This window comes from Aspergillus fumigatus, chromosome 3, assembly GCF_000002655.1.
Source record: "Aspergillus fumigatus Af293 chromosome 3, whole genome shotgun sequence".
Taxonomy (NCBI): Eukaryota; Fungi; Ascomycota; class Eurotiomycetes; order Eurotiales; family Aspergillaceae; genus Aspergillus; species Aspergillus fumigatus.
Genome location: NC_007196.1, coordinates 2317323 through 2334420, shown reverse-complemented (window position 1 = coordinate 2334420; position 17098 = coordinate 2317323). Strand labels below are relative to the sequence as shown.

Below are 17098 nucleotides of genomic sequence, written 5' to 3'. Positions count from 1 at the left end.
GCATTCAAACAATTGTTTCTAACCAGTACCTTAGAATGATAGTGCAGCGTCATGTATGTTAATCCTCCTAATGTTAATCCATGAGAATCCGGCCGGAAACCCCTCGGATTTCACTCCGGAAAAGCACCATCTCCATCGGATATTACCTACTATATAATCCCCTCCCATCGCCTCAAAGCCACCCTTTTGTGAGTCGTGGAAAAAAGTAAAATGGCCCTACCTACATCCTATCCCCTCAAAACAGGCGACAGCATCCCAGCCATTGGCCTGGGAACATGGCAGTCCAAGCCCAACGAGGTCAAAGAGGCCGTCTGCACAGCTTTGAAAGCTGGATACCGTCACATTGACGCTGCAGCCGTCTACGGCAATGAGAAGGAAGTCGGAGAGGGAATCAAATTATCCGGTGTTCCCCGAGAAGAGATCTTTGTATGGGGACCGTCTCAATTCCTCCTGACTGCGCTGACTGCAATTGCTAGATCACCAGTAAATTATGGAACACACACCACGAACCCGAACACGTCGAGGGGGCGCTCGATCAAACACTCCGCGATCTCCAAGTCGACTATATCAATCTCTACCTGATCCATTGGCCGGTTTCGTTTCGGTACTCGACATCAACGAATCAGCCTGTGGATGCTGAAACCGGGCTGGTCGATGTCATCGACGTTCCGCTCAAGGATACCTGGGCTGCGATGGAGAAGCTCGTGGACAAGGGGAAGGTGCGCTCCATTGGAGTGAGCAATTTCACTCGGCAGCGGATTGAGGAGTTGATGACTACGTATGTTTTCCGTAACTTTGTCGCGAGATGAAGGAGCTGATTGCAGGTGCGTAGGGCTCGTATTCCACCCGCTGTCAACCAGATCGAAGCGCACCCCTATCTCCAGCAGAGGGATTTGCTCGAGTGGTCCACGCAACAGGTGTGTCTGTGTCTGCATGCCGCAAAGCATGGAGTGTACATTGCTGACGGAGTAGGGAATCGTCATCACCGCTTACTCGCCTCTCGGGAACAATATCTACAACATCCCTCGGTGAGTATTCGACAACCACACAATGCTCCCAGCTAACGACCCAGGGCTGTCCATGATCCAACCGTCATTCAGGTGGCCAAAGAGCTAGGCAAAACGCCCGCGCAGGTGCTGATCAGCTGGGCCATTCAGCGCGGGACATCGGTCGTGCCCAAGTCAGTGACCGCGGAGAGAATCAAAAGTAATCTCGAGGGTAAGTGTGGACCGGACTCAATGAAGGTACACCACTAACAAGATAGTGTTCGTCTTACCCGAACATGCATTCGAGAGAATCCAGGCGTTGGACCGCCACCTGCGGATGAATTTCCCGGCTAGACTGGGAGTCGATATCTTTGGTGAAGTGGGCGAGGAATCGGCCAGGCAGAGTGCGTTGGAGTGGGCTAGACAGCAGAAGATGCAGGCAAAGTGATTATGAATAGACTACTCGATAGATGATGTGTCTCAGTGAGTGAATACATTCAGTCAATGTGTCACAGTTCTTCCCATTCACCATTACATCTCCAGTATCTGGCTCTGCGGTTACTGGACAGCCAATACACCTTTTAGCTTACTGGGATATGGTTGGCAAGATTGCTCCAATCAAATATCACAACAATAAACTAGGAATAATTTCTCCGATAACCTCTATTTTTGAGTTGTGACGATTGCTGTCTCTTTTCCGACGGATATGGATGCACACGGATATGACTTCGGATAACCATTACGCACTTTGGATCTCCTTGATATCAATGTCTACTGGCTTGACAGCACCCGTATAAGCCCTTGGCATCCCCGCATTCCATTGTTCCTCTTTTGGCCCCGGATATGCATGCTATCGGCCATGTGCCTACTCTGGATCCCCCGTGGGATATGCATACCCCAGATCAGCGGGGGAGCCAAGACCTGCTTGAACAAAGGTATAAAAGCGATCAGGAGATGCCATGCTCTCTTCTTCATGGGGCATATCGCCAGATATTGACAGGACTCGATGACTACTACCACTATGAGTACCAAAGCCGAAGGGCAGGTCGAGCACATCGACCACCGTGACGAGGTGTTGAAGCCGACTCCTCAGTATGACAAGTTTGGCTCCGCCGCCAAAACCGACCCCCGAGAGATTGCTCTTGTGAGAAAGATTGACCTGTACATGATGGTCAGTTTGTGCGTCAGTATACCACCGGATCTTGCTGACAGAAGCAGCCCATTCTCTGGCTGATGTACTTTCTCAACTTCCTTGACCGAAACGCCATGGTCAATGGCAAGCTCAACAACCTGTCTAAAGACCTGCATCTTCAGGGAACGCAGTACAGCACCTGCGTAAGCATCCTCTTTGTCGGGTGGGCATATCTCTCATATCTCTCTCTCAAAGAAAGAGGCGAATGTTGACGGGTCCAGTTACCTCTTAGGCCAGGTCCCGTCCAACATGCTCCTCAACCGTGTCCGGCCATCGTGGTACATGGCCGGGTTCATGATGGTGTGGGCAATTATCTCTACCCTCACCTGCCTTGTCAAAGACTACCACGGCATGCTTGTATGTCGCCTCTTGCTTGGGATCGTCGAGGCCCCGTTCTACCCGGGGGCCCTCTTCATGATCAGTCTGTTCTATAACCGCAAAGAAGCCACCACCCGCATGGCCATCCTATACACAGGAAATATGCTGGCAAGTTCATTCTCCGGACTCATCGCCGCGGGCATCTTTGCCGGACTAGACGGCGTCCACGGCCTGGCCGGCTGGAGATGGCTGTTTCTCGTCCAAGGCATAACCACGTTCGCCGTGGCCATTGCCGCGTTCTTCCTGCTTCCCAACTCGCCGCTGAAGACCCGGTGGCTGAGCCCAGAGGAGCGCCAAATGGCATACGACCGGATTGCCCGCGACACCACGCAGAAAGAGAACCGCACGAGCCCTTGGAAGGGTCTCCGCGAAGCATGCATCGACTACCGCACCTGGCTGTTTGCCCTCCAGTGCAATCTCCACCTGTCCGCCAACGGCTTCAAGAACTTCATGCCAACGGTCGTCAAAACTCTCGGGTTCAACTCCACCATCACCCTCGTCCTTACCTGCCCTCCGTACCTCGTGGCCACATTCGCCTCCGTCATCGTCTCCTGGTCCTCCGGCCACTTCAACGAACGCACCTGGCACATCACCATCTCCAAGCTGCTCGCGATTATTGGGTTCGCCGTCGCCTGCAGCACCCTCAACATCGCAGCCCGCTACTTCGCCATGATTCTCTTCGTGGGGGCAACCTACGGCGTCAACAATATCAACCTCGCCTGGACCGCAGCCACGCTAGGGCAAACCGACGAGAAGAAGGCCGTGGCCATCGCCATCACCAATACATTGGGGAATCTGGCGAGCGTGTACACGCCCTATCTGTGGCCGGATGCGGATGCGCCGCGTTTCTCCAAGGCCATGTACTGCAGCATTGGGTTCTCAGCGGGTGTGATCGCGACGGCTTGGGTGATGCGGTGGATTCTCATGCGGGCGAACCGGCGCATTCGGGCTATGGACTCGGAAGCGATCAATTTCTATGCTTATTAGCGGTTTGCAAGATTTGGAGGACAGTAGTTACTTTCATTGCCGTACATCTTGATAATCCTGATTAGGGGAGCTGTGGAAGCCGTTAAGCTCACTATCTGGAGAGACCGGATCGTAGGCCTGATGTGAGACTTATCTGGAGACTAAAGTATAACCAGTACTTCAGTTATCAGTAACTTTGCAGTCATATAGACATCTGTATTCACCGTCGAGTAGAGCTCAACCGTATCATGTGATTAGGATGGTTTATATCTAATGGTCTAACCTCACTCATCGCCACTCTCTTCCAACTTCAAGACATCACAATCCGGTGAAATGATCTTGGAAAATCCTCATTCAGTCAATTGAAGTCCAACGAAAGTTGTTGGGATATACGATTGCTGGCCTCAACGATCAATTCTTCTATTTGTCTTTGTCCTTGGATTGAGCAGCGAAGTATCCACAACGATCATCCACAGTAATGCAATTCAACGCATTCCGTCAGAGCCGACAATACAATATTTTAGCCGGGAACCAGTGTCTGTGTCCTCTGGGTGGTTATCTCTCAAATTGTTGACAGGTGGAAGGTAACGCCCAGATCTGTCTCATCAGTCGGGCCAAATACCCTATTCGGCATCTGTGATCATCGCCCTTCATCAATCTGAGATGAAAAAGGGCACTCTGGAACAGGGAACGGCATCGTGATTGCCACCAATTATGGCCATCACACTCACTACTGCGTCGTTCGCACCTGAATTTCTTTTGCGCGGCGAGGAAAGGACCGAATTCTTGCATTCGTCGCCAACTGGCGATCCTTTGCCGTCTTGGACTTGTCACACCAGTGCCGCGCCGGATGTTGAATAACCGATCAACACTACGGAGACGTTCCGAGGAGCCCGGCCCTAACGGGCTGGCTCGACTGTGGCTGATCTGGAAGAATGAAGTTTATTGCCGTCCATCGCTTCACGTCGTGCTGATCGGGAGAAAGTCGCTCACAAGTGATGTGGTTGGGCGTCGGAACCCTTGTGGGCCTTGATTCCGTGGATTTCAGAGAAACAAGAATAGCGGCGATCCAGCCCAAAACGATATTCGTCACATCTGATAAATGGGCATACTCAATAACAGGGATGAGGCATGGCATTGACCCTCTTGTATGGATTACTGGAGCTTCGTCCTTTTCGGAACCCTGTGGATGAATGTGCCGATGGGGTCATCAATGGTTTGCGAGATGTAAAGGCTGATCAGTCTGAATTTTGAGGCCAAGGATGATCTTGAGCCTCGAGTCTCGACTCTTCTCGCAACTGGCCCACTCGCCAGGGTCTCAGCCATATCCGCCATCTGCAACAGCCCGCGTTTCACAATATGTATCATCGAGCCGCCCATTCGGGGCTAATGGTACCTATCTACCGAGTGATGATGCCATATGAGGTGATACCTAGGCCAGCACATTGCCGTCCAGCTTTGTCGGGGACCTCCCTTCTTGTTGTTGCCATCAACGGTGGCTCCACTAGTGAGCACCACAGCAGACCGTCAATCTGTCTCGCAGCGGGCATGGACCCTATATCCGAAGCCCTGGCCAGCTTGTTTCTTGTCCTGATTCGAAAACGTATGGATAAACTTTCTCTGTCCTTATGTTGATCAATTTCTTCAATGGTTTGTGCGGGAAGTGCTCGTCTATAAAAAGACGCATTGTCTCCCTTTGATTCTTCGACTCCAAGCCCGCTTTGTCTTGACGCAAGCTTGACGTTCATTTGAAGACTACTTCTCCATTCGTTCTATCTTCCAAGACCATCACTGTTATACATCAAAATGAAGCTCTCCATTGCAGCAACATTGGGCTTTTTGGGCTGTGCCCTCGCCTTGCCCGCCCCTGCTGCCAGGGAGACCGACCTGCCATTCCCCTTCCCAGCTGGTGGCTCTGGCACTGGGTCTGGCAGTCTTCCATTCCCTATTCCTTCAGGCGCTCCTAGCGGCTTTCCGTTCCCTATTCCTTCGGGTCTACCTCACGGCTTTCCAACTGATTTTCCGTTCCCTATTCCGTCCGGCTTGCCCACTGGGTTCCCATTCCCTATCCCATCCGGCTTCCCCACTGGATCCGGCTCCGGCGGTTTCCCCGGCTTCCCCGGCCTAGGCGGTAGCGGCGACTACGAAAAGCGCGAGGAAGCTCATCACAGTCGCCCCAAGCCATCTGGCGTCTTCCCCGGATGGCCGTGGCCATGGCCATGGCCGAAGCCCACTGGTGGCTTCCCTGGATGGCCAAAGCCGACTGGCACTCCTTCCTTCCCTCCTGGAGGCAGCCCCACCGGCGGCTTCCCAGGCTTCCCAAGCATCACACCAACGCCTACGCCCAGCGCAACTCCTTCCGGCTTCCCCTTCAGGGGCTGATTGAGCTTCGGCAACCCCGGTCGACAGTGGAAAGTGGAGGCATTGATGATAAACAGACAGGGGGCAAGGCAGACTGTGACGCTTTTTGGTACGCTGCTGGATTGGCTACCGGAGGAATTATGCATATGCTGTCCTTTTCTGTTCTAGAAAGACTCTTGTTTTGTGTACTAGAAAGCAGTGAAGTTTTGCAAATCCACATACAACCTTCTTTGCAGGAACAATTAAATATCCTGAGATAGCGAGCAGTGTATTTGCAAGGAGACTGGGGTAAGGTTAAGGAGCCGTGTTATCTTGGAGGAGACTCAGGAGAGGCCAGAAAGTAGAGTCCAATGTTAAGTCGTCGAAGGAAGTCCATATGACTGTGATGCAGCATTCGCAGCTTGAACCCAGCAGGTGATTAGGGGAGGTAATTCAACCTATCGCCGAGTGCTATGGATATACTCAGTCATCCCGCATGCACCACTGCCAAAAATCCTAGTCTACATCCTTACTCCTTAGAAGGAATGTCCAGTTAAATACCTGCCGATCAGACATCCTATCTTTCTCTGTATATTATCCCCATAATCTGCGTGATACTCCGCCGGATAAATGGCTAAACACACCATGACCATCCCCTCATCTTGTCCCGGACGTACTCCGATTACCCCTCTCAAGACTGCAAACAACCACGTATTCGTAGTCCGTCACTTCTACATTTCGACACCACAGCTATAATCTGACCAAGTAACCAAGTAACCAAGTATACCATGGACTCCGTCAAAAACAAAGTTTACGCCGTCACTGGCGTCGCAGGGATCGGCCTAGCCGTCGCACAGCAACTACACGCTCGCGGCGCGCGCCTCTCCCTCGCAGACATCGACGCCAACGCTCTAACCAGCGCATTCGCAAAACTCGGCTCCGACAGCGAGACGGTTCTGACAACAGTCGTGGATGTGGGGTCCTCCACGTCCGTGGATGCGTGGATCGAGGCCACGGTGCAGAAGTTCGGGCGCCTGGACGGCGCGGCGAACATGGCGGGGACGATTGGGCGGAAGCATGGGGTGGGCAAGCTCGTGGAGCAGGATGATGAGGAGTGGGATTTTCTGCTTAGGGTGAATCTCACGGGGACGATGTACTGCCTGCGGGCGGAGGTAAGGAGTATTGCGGCGACGGCGGGGGAGGGCAGTATTGTCAATGCAGCGAGTATTCAGGGGGTGAGGGGGTTCGCGCTGCATGCGGCGTATTCGACGACGAAGCATGGGGTTGTGGGGTTGACGAAGAGTGTGGCGAAGGAGGTTGGCCCGGCTATTAGGGTTAATGCGATTGCTCCGTAAGTTGATTGCCCTGATTGTCTTCTGGGATGTTGCTGACGAGCTGCAGTGGGAGTATCCAGACGCCGTTGCTTGACAAGGCTCGTGATATTCAGGGCACGTTGAATGCTATGCCCACGATCATCCCGCGCATTGGGACGGCAGATGAAGTCGCGCAGTCGGTGCTGTTTCTGCTGAGTGATGCCTCGTCGTATACGACTGGCTTGGTACTGAATGTCGACGGTGGTTGGGATCCTTGACTGGATATGGTCTATGAGATGTAACACAATGAGCAATGTATGTCATCATTCATTATGTAGCGAAAGGGTATCTATAAGCTTTTAAGCGTTGTACAGTTGGGCCATTCGTCTATATTCAGGAAGATGCGATACGCCAATCATGGGTAGATTGTCACATCAGAACATACGCCACTGTACCTGTCAGCTCAGAGTCTGCTTAATTTGACAGAATGCGTACCAATCAGAGCAGATATACAGAGGATATAGTTCGGACGACTGGCCATTCCGCTGTTCTCTACAGCTCTGCACGGGTCAGTTGATGTCGTCTCCTTAGGGTAGTGCACGTACCTTGCTACTGGCCATCCATCCTTGTACTCGAGGTAACTCCATCCCAGGCGTGCGTCCTTGGCATGTCAGCACTCTCATTGCTTGGTTGTGATCCTACTCACATTGTCTTTTAAGCCCATCGATGTATTCACTGTCGAGTCAGTAAACCAGACACAAAGTGAAGGAATTGACTCACGGTAGTGATAGTACAAAATCTCAGGATGCTTCTCGTTCGCAGGCAACACGCCAACCCCCCCAGGCGCATAAACAACACCATGATTTGAGGCGTAGACAACCGTCCCTCCACCATCAGTAAGGTTCTTGCCATCTTTATCCTGAAAAGGCCCATTGACACTGGTTGACCTCCCAACACGAATCGCATACCTACCCGGATCAGCCGGCCTGACTCGAAAACCGCAAGAGACGCAACTAACTCTTGACCCTTTGCTGGAAAATCCTTGGCATTCTGTCCGTCCCCAAATCGACAGCACTTCCCATGACTGGCCCAAAGATAGTAGTACGGCTCTCGGAAACTCATCCACGACCCCTCTATTGGCTTGAACTTCTCTGCCGGCTCGTACGCAAGATTGACTGCACGTGGGTGCTCCGCATCCTCAACCGAGAGCAGATCCCCAGCCAGGGGGACCTGGAAAATCCCGTGCCAGAAACTGCCGTAGTTCAAATACGGCCTCCCCGTGGCATTGTCGACGATAAACGACGCATCGATCGCATTCGACTCGTTGTAGGGGTAGATGTGCGACAGTTTCCCGGACCCCGTGTTGATCAGCGCTCCGTGATCGGTCCATTTCCCGCTGTCGAGGGAATCGGTCGTTGCGACGCCGACGGAGCTGTTGCGGCTGCCGGGGGTGCTGATCGTGTAGTAGCAGTAGAATGAGCCGTTGTGCTGGACCACCGTCGGCGCCCAGGGTCGAGTCCGGTTCTGTTTCTCGATGATGCTGGGTCCATCGAGGACTGTTCCGACTCTTGTCCAGGGCCCGTCGAGACTTGAGGCCTTGCTGATGGGGATGTGGACGCCTCCCATGAAGAGGTAAAAGGTGTCGTTGTACTCGATGATGTTGGGGTCGTGGGTAATGACATTGCCCTGATTGGGGAGCGGGTACTTATCCGTGTTGGAGAAGAGAGCCGATTTTTCCTTTGGCGATAAGGACGGCGATCCGACTACTGCTTGGTGGAAGAGTACACAGGCCTGTAGCAGGAGCTGTATACGAAACATTGCGTCGTCGCTTTCTCTCCTTTGTGTTGTGATAAAGATATGACAAATCTAAGGAAATCGACCACTAACGGTCTCCTAAAAATATAGGCAGTCAAGGAACAATGCTCATGATGATCGCGGTAACGGAATGATATCATGTCACAGACGCCAAGACAGTGATGGGATGGAAGCGTCAACAGTCTGTTGCAACGAGGCATGAAATGGATAGATGCCTGGAGACATGGAGATGATAGTGTCTCGACTAGCTTTTAGCTAAATCTAGAAGAACAATAACACATCATGCGAAGGCAGCAGTATTCCGCACTAGTTGAGGGTAAACAGCTTAGTGCACGTTTCAGATTAAAACAAGAAGCTTGTTCGGTACAGTATTACTAGCAGCCTGGTACCGTGAGAAAGTGATGCCTAACTGGATCACAGAATGGACCCCCGTGGACGGTGCCAATTTTCCCTGTTGATCCAAGAGCAGATTCTCCACTGCAACGGCAGGGGCAAGAGCCAATGTCATTGTGAGAATGGGCCGGAAAAGTAAGGGGCGTAAGGGACTAAAAGTCTTAAAACTCAATGCTATCATATACTCCGTCACCGGCCTCCGATTGGAAGGGTGCCTTATGGACATGGCACCTAAGCACTCACACACATAGTCATAGTCAACCGAGATTCTCCTACTCTATGCTACTCTGAGCACCTGAGCATATTAATGAATGTTCCTATTCAGGTGCTGAAAGTCAAACGTCAGATTGGTTATCTACATTACTTTACATGTGGAGCACCTGTAGATCAATGGATGTCCAACCTCCAGCAAACTGGATAGCTAGTCGCTAAGGCTCAAGTGGATGTCTTTCCTGCCTTGATCATGCTTCTGAATCTTCGGGAAAATCACTTCTTTCGTCAGTGATCATGTTATCATGCTACATTATGTACAGGGAAGAAGATGTCCCGATCGGGATCGACCCGAGTGAGATCAGACCTTCGTCGCCCAAGGGTGGCCCACATTCCCAAGCCCACTATGACGGAGAACGCGATCATATCCCGGCCAGCAAACACTCGTATATCATATACATAGAATTCACAATAATACATCATGGAACGTCATTGGTTCCAGCCCATAGCATTTTGACACGTCATTCTCCAAGAGTGATTCCTGTCAAGTCCGCCCAGTCGAAGACCTCCAGAAAGGGGTCTATCTCTCCATAAGGCTAGATTCCACGCCATCAGATAAGCGAGTGAATTGGGAAAGGCTCAAGTACTTACCACGACACCGAAGCCTGGCGATTGAGGAGCGCCGTTTAGATCTGCGGCAAGAGGAAACGCCATACCAGGACCAGATGCCAAACTAGGGACCTGGAAGAGAAGGGTGTGTCAGCGGAGTGGACGACAGCAAGTGGGAGGCGGCCAGCATTAACCTGGTCTGTTCCAAAGCAGCCCTGCCCTCGGTCGCCCAAGTGAGCGCAATTGGCATGTCGCGAAAAGAGGGTTTGCGCAAAATAGATCACGCGGTCGACAACCTCTTGTTTAAAGACATTCGCCTGAGCCGGCCACAATTTCGCCTTGACCAACGCCAGGAGCGTCGACATGAAGAAGTACTCCTTTGCTCCCTTGACCACAAGAAGAAGCCGCGTCTCAACAGAGGCCAAGACCATCTCGAGCAACGAGACGAGGGATTCGGGAAGCCCCGGTAGCGTGTGTGTGAGGAAAGTAGGAGAAGATGCTGCGAGTAAACGTTAGTAATGACATCGAGCCAATGTCTTGAAATTCGCAGATGACGGGTCACTCACTGTGGGTGCTACTTCCTGCGTGCAATATCTGACAAACTGTACAGAATGCCTGCACTGTCCACTCCCCAAAATTACAAAGAGACAATTGTTTCGACGTTTCATGAAGGCGCTTTTGGTTGGAAAGGATGAGGGTGGCAACCTCTAGGCGTGATCGGGCGGAGGGTGCAAAGAGCGGCTCCCGTGGGGCTTCGATTGCGAAGGGGGTATGAACGGAGAGAAGACTGTGAGCAATTTTCGTTTCCAGGAGCGATTTGAGTAGAGTAACTTTGTTCTTGCTCTGACAGTCGTCATTCTGTGCAGTCGGCCAAGCCGGGATCTTCTGAAGATGTCTTCCGAGCTCCCAGTCCAGACGTTGAATCTCCTCGTAGCGGCAGCTGATCCGAGGAGAATGCATCAGAGAGCACGCTTTGAGACGCAATGGGAGTGATTGCGTGAGGACCGCCTGGAAGGACGAATCGGTTATTTCATGGAGCGGCCTCTCTCTGGGAAGCTCTGTACTGGTCTCCTGAATTTCATTGTCGTTGATGTTCGAGGCCGGAGCTGTATCATAGTCCGATTCTTGAACCGAGGGGGGCATTCCCCGCTCAAGGGCAACCTGAAGATCGAGTTCGACAATGGTCGTCCAGATTCGTCTGCGCATCTCCTTATTGAAGACGGAGATCTTGGTGTACCGGCTAGGATCGCGGTGATATCCAGCTATCATGGCCTGTTTGACCAGCGTTCCCGTAGCAAGCCAGGCATGGCTCCGTTTCATCCCGAAACCATTTTGGGCAATGATCAGGAGGATCTGTATTCTGAGAGCCGTAATCTCTGGCCGTTTGATATGCGCGTTATCCAGCCACTTTTCGACGTGCAAAACCCACTCGACCGGAGTATAGCACTTGAGGCTAGCTTCGTTCTTCAGCTGGAGGGTATCAAAGTCTGCTAGATTCCAAGCGCAGGCAAGAACTAGGAGGAGTTGCACGACAAAGCCAGTTGATACCAAAGCGGGATTGTCCTTCTGCGCCCAGAACTCGTCCAGCTCCTTGAGAAACGACGGGACGTGAAGGATGCGATGGGTGGACTCGATACAGGTCAGATACAAGACTACTAGTTCATCAACTGTTCGACGGGAGGGTAGCATGTCGATGAGCGACTTTGTGTCCGGCACCGGAAACGACTCATTCAACGGCTTTCTTTTCCACAGTCCCCGCTTTACCCTTTCCAGGTCGAAGCGGAGCTGTGTAAGGTTCGGACTCGACAGTCGCACCTCCTCCGCAAATGACCTGATGTCTGGGAACTGCCAAAGCATTACCGAGCAAGAAAGTCAACGGCATATGGCAGGAACTTACCTGCGCGATCAAGTTGGCAAGTATGCCTGACCCATTGAACCGAGTTTTGGTCTCCTTCCCTCGCATCATTATACGCGGTAGGATATCTAGCTGCTGCGAAGGAGATGCAAGCTCGTCGTCATCTTCCAACGGTTGTCGCTGTGCCTCGTGCCGGCTCTCAGGAGGATGCCGGGGCCGCTGCAGCACTTCGGTGTTCACATACGGTTCCTGGTTGACACCCGCCTTGGGGGCTCCGAGAACAGTCTCGAGAAAGCTTCGTTTCTCTTCTCCATGACGGCACTGCGGTGTAGAGGGCAATGGTGGTGGTTGTGACCGAGGCGGCAGACTGCTTATCCCCGAGTCCGGGGTTGTGAGTGCGGGCGCCCGATCGACTCGGGGCATCTGAGCCAGTACTGTGGAACCTCGGTCGGAGAAGACGGGCGATGCAACTGTATTGGGTTGCTGCCACAGGAAGCCATCCTCATAGGTGCATTTGGTAGGGGTTTTGCTCTTCAGACATCGGCCGCATGTGGGATATTCACGATCGCAACGGAGCTTTCTGCTGCGACATTGCGTGCAGGCCATAGTGCGTCTGCGCCTCTTGCGCACGCGTTGCTCTGGTGGTTGGGGCTGCTCCGGGTCTGGAGGCCCCATTTTCTGTTGGAATTCTGTCATGATCGATAATACATAATCGTCATTATTATATTGAAACCGACGACTTCCAAGGATGCTTCATTCTCCTTTCTCATCCTTTTTTACCCGTTCTCGAAACTTACCAGTAAGCGGGCGCAGGCTCGGGGCTTTTCATAGGGAATGAGCGGGAATGGTTCAAGAGCTGACGTGTGTGGTCCACCGGGCTTCTTAACCAAATCGGGCAATCCTCTCCGCCAAGGTCTCACTTGATTGTCGAATTGGGAAAGAAGTGAGGCCTAAGGGTCTCAGGCACCAGATCGTCCTCGGCCGTCTTACTCGATCCGTTCAACTTGGACTATATATCACTGGTCTGACTGGTGGTCTACTCCGTAGAGTCTTGAGTCTATCTACCGTAGATAACGGTGGTGCTTCTCTTTTAGACATCGACAAATAAATAATGCCGTAGATCCACCTTCATCAATTACGGAGCGCTACTGTCTCGCGTTTTTTTTTTACGGTAATCATACCATAGATGGGCCTAGGTAGGTACCTTATTTCAGCCCGTCCATAGTCCTGTGTCAGTCTACGCACTTCAATAATCTCGTTGCCTAAAGGGCATCATATCCAAAGAGGAATTACCTCTAAGCTAACCGTCAGCAAGGCGTACTCCGTGGTCTGCTGGATTCTGACAACAAGGCTACGATCAACGAATCTATGAGCGAGTCAGATTGCAAGCCTTTTCAGCCAGCCCTAGTCCCCCGAGCCTTCCGTATTGAGATGCGCTGGAACGCCGAAGCTGAAGGATCGCTCGGCGACTCAGTGCTCTCGGCCGTGGCTGGCGCGAAAGACATCCTGGTTGCCTTCTCGTCTGTTACTCCAGTTTTCATTTACATTAGTAAGGCTAAGGTTTCTTAATCACTCCACCATAATCCAATCACCAACTCGTCAATCCTCGAAGTCGATCAAACCCTCCCCTAAGCTGACTCTCCGGATGTACCAGTTTCCCCTGTAAAAGGGTGTATTTCACAATGCCTTCGCAATGTTCCGGCCTGACCCGTGCCAGCCAGATCATCTGCTGCTCCTTCTTGCGATAAATCATAACATTAGCTGCGAATTTATGACCGCCGACATGTGAGACGAAGAATATCCCGACACCACCGGGGCGCTCATCATATGCATCGCGATATAGGTCAAGAGGACGCAGATGCCGTTCAAGTTCTTTCTTGATTAACGGTGCCGTGATTCCGCAACGGGCATCTCGCCTTTTATGCGAACATAAAAGCACGACGTAATCATACTCGCACGGTCTTGAAATAAGTCCAGAGTCCGACTGTGAGGTTCCTGCGTCTTGCGGTGTGTCGATGTAGCGGTCAACCAGCTCTCGCACATCCTCGGGCTTCACGCAGTCCACAAACGTGAATGAAGGTAGAATCAGCACGGTATTTCCCTTATTGTCCTTCTCGGTCTCTAGATCTTCCGGCGAGCGGAGATTTGACGCAGATATCATCATTCGCTGACTCTGTCAGAAGACAGTTCGTAAAGCCCTGGAGAGATACGTACACCCTGTCGCGGCTTGACAGAGTCCAATGCTTCCATCAAGCTGCCCTTCTCCTGCGTCACTCTTTCAACCCAGTCTGACTTTCCCGTAGCCACCAGCACGTGTGTATCGAATCGTTTGATGTGTCCGTAGAGCGGCGTCAAGCTCTCGATTTTCACCTTGGACGGAAATTCGACTGTGCAATCGGCGCAATCTTGCTTGCAGTCTGGTCCATCCTTTGTTGGATCAACGGTTGGAAAGATGTACTCTGTGTTGCGCTGACCAAATGATAAAAGCGCTCGTAACATCTTGGTGGGATCTGCGATCGCGACGGGGGTACTCCGTAGATGTTTATGATCACAAGTTAGCGAGGCGCTTATCTAACGGTCATCAAATAAATCTTAGGAACACATGCGACAATGGTCAAAGATGGTCTGATTACCACTCCTACTATATATACCTTCAAATGCGTCAACTCCGAGCGGCATAAGACCGAAAATCCCGAGCTGGCGTTATTCCCGAATGTTGCTGCCTCAAAGACCAGCTTCGGGCCCGAATGTGTTCTCGGTCTGGAGACGCCAAATCGCCGGTCTTACTAGTATTCATGGTGCATTTGACAGCATTTATACTCATGTCCGCATATATTTCAATGTTTCTGCGAAATGCAAGGCGATTAAAGTAACCTTGCTGCGCTGTGACTGAGTACCTTTCAATACGGCTATCTCTGTTTCAGTATTTGCTGATTCACCTCTCAGTATGCGCCAGCTACACAGCCACAAAGGCACAATCAAATAAAGCAGATTATCCCTAAATCCTAATTTATCTCAATTGCATCAAGAGGACGCCTGAGGATAGCCCTCGAAAACTGCCCTATGCCCTACTGTGCATAGTTTCCCGTTGAGGCTGTCATGTGACCGTTCAGTTGTAGTAACGCGCTACGTCACCCGCGCTTTCAAACCCGCGTTAATTGATTCGCGACCGCGTCAAGGGGCGGACGATTTGCTGTTAAGAAGGACTATGACTGAACAAATTGATATCTATTGTAGATATCCGTCATCGCGATAAGATCTGATAGTTAACTGACACTTGAAATGGAAAATGGCAAGTGTCGCCATTTCTGAGATCGTGACTCAATCTGCCAACTTGCGCGCGGAACTGAAAGAGTGGGAGAGGGCTTTTGCAGCGCAAAATGGTGGGAGAAAAGCAGAACGAAAAGATATCAAGAAGGTCCCCGAGATTGGTACGATAATCTACCTTTTAATTTAAGTAGAAGAGAAACTGACACGGCGTTATCAACAGCTGCCAAATACAAAGAGTACTCTCGACTGAAAGCGCTCGAATCGTCCTCGCCAAACCCAGACGACCCAAAGTCTGTCCAGCTAGAAGAGCGACCTAAAAAGCGCAAACGCGCATTTAAGGACGGCCCGGATGCTATTCAGAATTCCTCTACGCCACGAAAAACCGCCAAAGGTGCTTTGGAAACGCCATCCAAGAATCGACTCTCGAGTTCCCATCCTTCCCAGGTGGATCCTTATATTTCGCCTACGGCGTTGCGTAGACTCTTCAGTCCATCAACGCACCGCACACCACTGAAAACAGCCATCGGTCCTACCCCTCAACGCGACGGAAAGGCCCTAGGTCTTTTCGATCTCTTGTCAGAATCTGGCGGAAGCACAGCAACACCCTCAGCAGATCGCGTGGCAAGCGTACGTGCCGCAAATGTCCGGACCCCGTCGAAACGAAAGACCATGGACACAATCATGGAAGAAGACGAAGACGGAGAAGAGGAGAGCCCAAGGCTCGGACGGACCCCCGCATCGTCCGGAAAAAAGTGGATGCTATCAGCGCTATTCGCGACCCCGACTACATTGCGCTATTCCGCAATGGTTGAGGATGGCAATCATATTACTGAGAGGAACCTGGGTCCTCCGACCGATCCCGAGGGCACTGCCAGGGACGTGGCCGGGCCCGAGACCCCGTCATTCCTGCGACGGTCAAACTCAGCACGATACGCTACCTCTCACTCTGCCAATCCCAGCCTGAGTCCGATCGCTGTGCGCAAACCACCGCAATTCGTCGGAAAGGGTCTCTCTGCGCTCGTGCAAGGTCTGCGCGACATGGAAGAAGAACGCCTGGAAGACGATTTGGACGTCCTTCGCGAAATTGAGGCGGAGCAGGCAGCGCTGAATGTTGAAGTTGCTGATAGCCAGGCGCCCGCTGAAATCATCGGCCGGCACTGGAAAAAGAAGGGGCAGAAACGTACAACGCGCAGGGTGCGCATGAAGCCTGTCATCTCGAAGCCGGCCTCGAAGCCGCAGTCGGCGTCGGACGATGAAAACAGACACCAGGCTGCTGGTGAGGAACCCGCCGAGCCTGCAGCAGTCCCCGAAACACAACAGCCGAGGGCTCTCGATGCTGTCTTTAGTGAAAAACAAAATGAGGAGTTCGATGATGAAGATGATCAAGTCTCACTTCACACCATTTCGGAGCCAGACCTTGATTCCGATCCTGAATATGGGGAGGATATCAAACCTGTTACTAAGAGCAAGAGCTTCTCGGAGAAGATGAAAGAAGCTATCGGAGTTGCCCAACCACAGCCAACAGAAGATCCGGCAAAACCCTCCAAGCCAGTGATAGAAGCAGAGGAGACCAAGAAGGTTCGTGCGCGCAAGGTGAACCCCGAGGCGCACGCAAACTACCGCTCTTTGAAGATTCGAAACAAGAACAGTAAAGGCCGGGGCGCTGGACGCTTTCGCAGGAGATAGGTGGCGGGGAATTGGCCACACAAGGTCTGCATCTACAGTACTCACGAGGAATGACTACAACACATAAGCATTGAAGATACCATTT

General features: G+C 51.9%; 9 protein-coding genes across 9 annotated transcripts; 6 read left to right on the top strand and 3 right to left on the bottom strand.

The window, feature by feature from the left end:
- The first annotated feature begins 197 nt into the window (after positions 1 to 197).
- On the top strand, positions 198 to 1498 carry AFUA_3G09190 (aldo/keto reductase). The gene is made up of 6 exons (XM_749607.2): positions 198 to 426; positions 477 to 778; positions 833 to 917; positions 973 to 1028; positions 1073 to 1218; positions 1265 to 1498. The coding sequence occupies exons 1-6, from the start codon at positions 211 to 213 to the stop codon at positions 1432 to 1434; spliced, it is 975 nt and encodes a 324-aa protein (XP_754700.1). The 5' UTR covers positions 198 to 210; the 3' UTR covers positions 1435 to 1498.
- Positions 1499 to 1773: 275 nt separating this feature from the next.
- On the top strand, positions 1774 to 3543 carry AFUA_3G09170 (putative MFS transporter; the record flags this gene model as incomplete). Its single annotated transcript, XM_749608.2, has 3 exons — positions 1774 to 2157; positions 2205 to 2341; positions 2400 to 3543. The coding sequence occupies exons 1-3, from the start codon at positions 1993 to 1995 to the stop codon at positions 3541 to 3543; spliced, it is 1446 nt and encodes a 481-aa protein (XP_754701.2). The 5' UTR covers positions 1774 to 1992.
- Positions 3544 to 3751: 208 nt separating this feature from the next.
- Positions 3752 to 6126, top strand: AFUA_3G09160 (extracellular proline-rich protein). Its single transcript, XM_077804385.1, has one exon. It carries the CDS (start codon positions 5329 to 5331, stop codon positions 5902 to 5904), a length of 576 nt encoding a protein of 191 aa, XP_077659926.1. The 5' UTR covers positions 3752 to 5328; the 3' UTR covers positions 5905 to 6126.
- A 524-nt stretch (positions 6127 to 6650) lies between these two features.
- On the top strand, positions 6651 to 7453 carry AFUA_3G09150 (SDR family NAD(P)-dependent oxidoreductase; the record flags this gene model as incomplete). Its single annotated transcript, XM_749610.1, has 2 exons — positions 6651 to 7213; positions 7264 to 7453. 2 exons carry the CDS (start codon positions 6651 to 6653, stop codon positions 7451 to 7453), a joined length of 753 nt encoding a protein of 250 aa, XP_754703.1.
- A 151-nt stretch (positions 7454 to 7604) lies between these two features.
- Positions 7605 to 8993, bottom strand: AFUA_3G09140 (uncharacterized protein; the record flags this gene model as incomplete). The annotated part of the gene is made up of 6 exons (XM_077804384.1): positions 7605 to 7624; positions 7671 to 7735; positions 7781 to 7836; positions 7882 to 7910; positions 7956 to 8143; positions 8194 to 8993. 6 exons carry the CDS (start codon positions 8991 to 8993, stop codon positions 7605 to 7607), a joined length of 1158 nt encoding a protein of 385 aa, XP_077660540.1.
- A 736-nt stretch (positions 8994 to 9729) lies between these two features.
- Positions 9730 to 13127, bottom strand: AFUA_3G09130 (putative C6 transcription factor). Its single transcript, XM_749612.2, has 4 exons — positions 12100 to 13127; positions 10769 to 12047; positions 10245 to 10701; positions 9730 to 10189 (listed from the first exon to the last, which is right to left on the bottom strand). Exons 1-3 carry the CDS (start codon positions 12751 to 12753, stop codon positions 10280 to 10282), a joined length of 2355 nt encoding a protein of 784 aa, XP_754705.2. The 5' UTR covers positions 12754 to 13127; the 3' UTR covers positions 9730 to 10189; positions 10245 to 10279.
- Positions 13128 to 13243: 116 nt separating this feature from the next.
- On the top strand, positions 13244 to 13626 carry AFUA_3G09120 (uncharacterized protein; the record flags this gene model as incomplete). The annotated part of the gene is made up of 2 exons (XM_749613.1): positions 13244 to 13253; positions 13373 to 13626. 2 exons carry the CDS (start codon positions 13244 to 13246, stop codon positions 13624 to 13626), a joined length of 264 nt encoding a protein of 87 aa, XP_754706.1.
- A 19-nt stretch (positions 13627 to 13645) lies between these two features.
- Positions 13646 to 14556, bottom strand: AFUA_3G09110 (sucrase/ferredoxin-like domain-containing protein; the record flags this gene model as incomplete). Its single annotated transcript, XM_749614.1, has 2 exons — positions 13646 to 14230; positions 14272 to 14556. The coding sequence occupies 2 exons, from the start codon at positions 14554 to 14556 to the stop codon at positions 13646 to 13648; spliced, it is 870 nt and encodes a 289-aa protein (XP_754707.1).
- Positions 14557 to 15346: 790 nt separating this feature from the next.
- Positions 15347 to 17013, top strand: sld2 (the record flags this gene model as incomplete). Its single annotated transcript, XM_749615.1, has 2 exons — positions 15347 to 15488; positions 15548 to 17013. 2 exons carry the CDS (start codon positions 15347 to 15349, stop codon positions 17011 to 17013), a joined length of 1608 nt encoding a protein of 535 aa, XP_754708.1.
- Between the last annotated feature and the right edge of the window lie 85 nt (positions 17014 to 17098).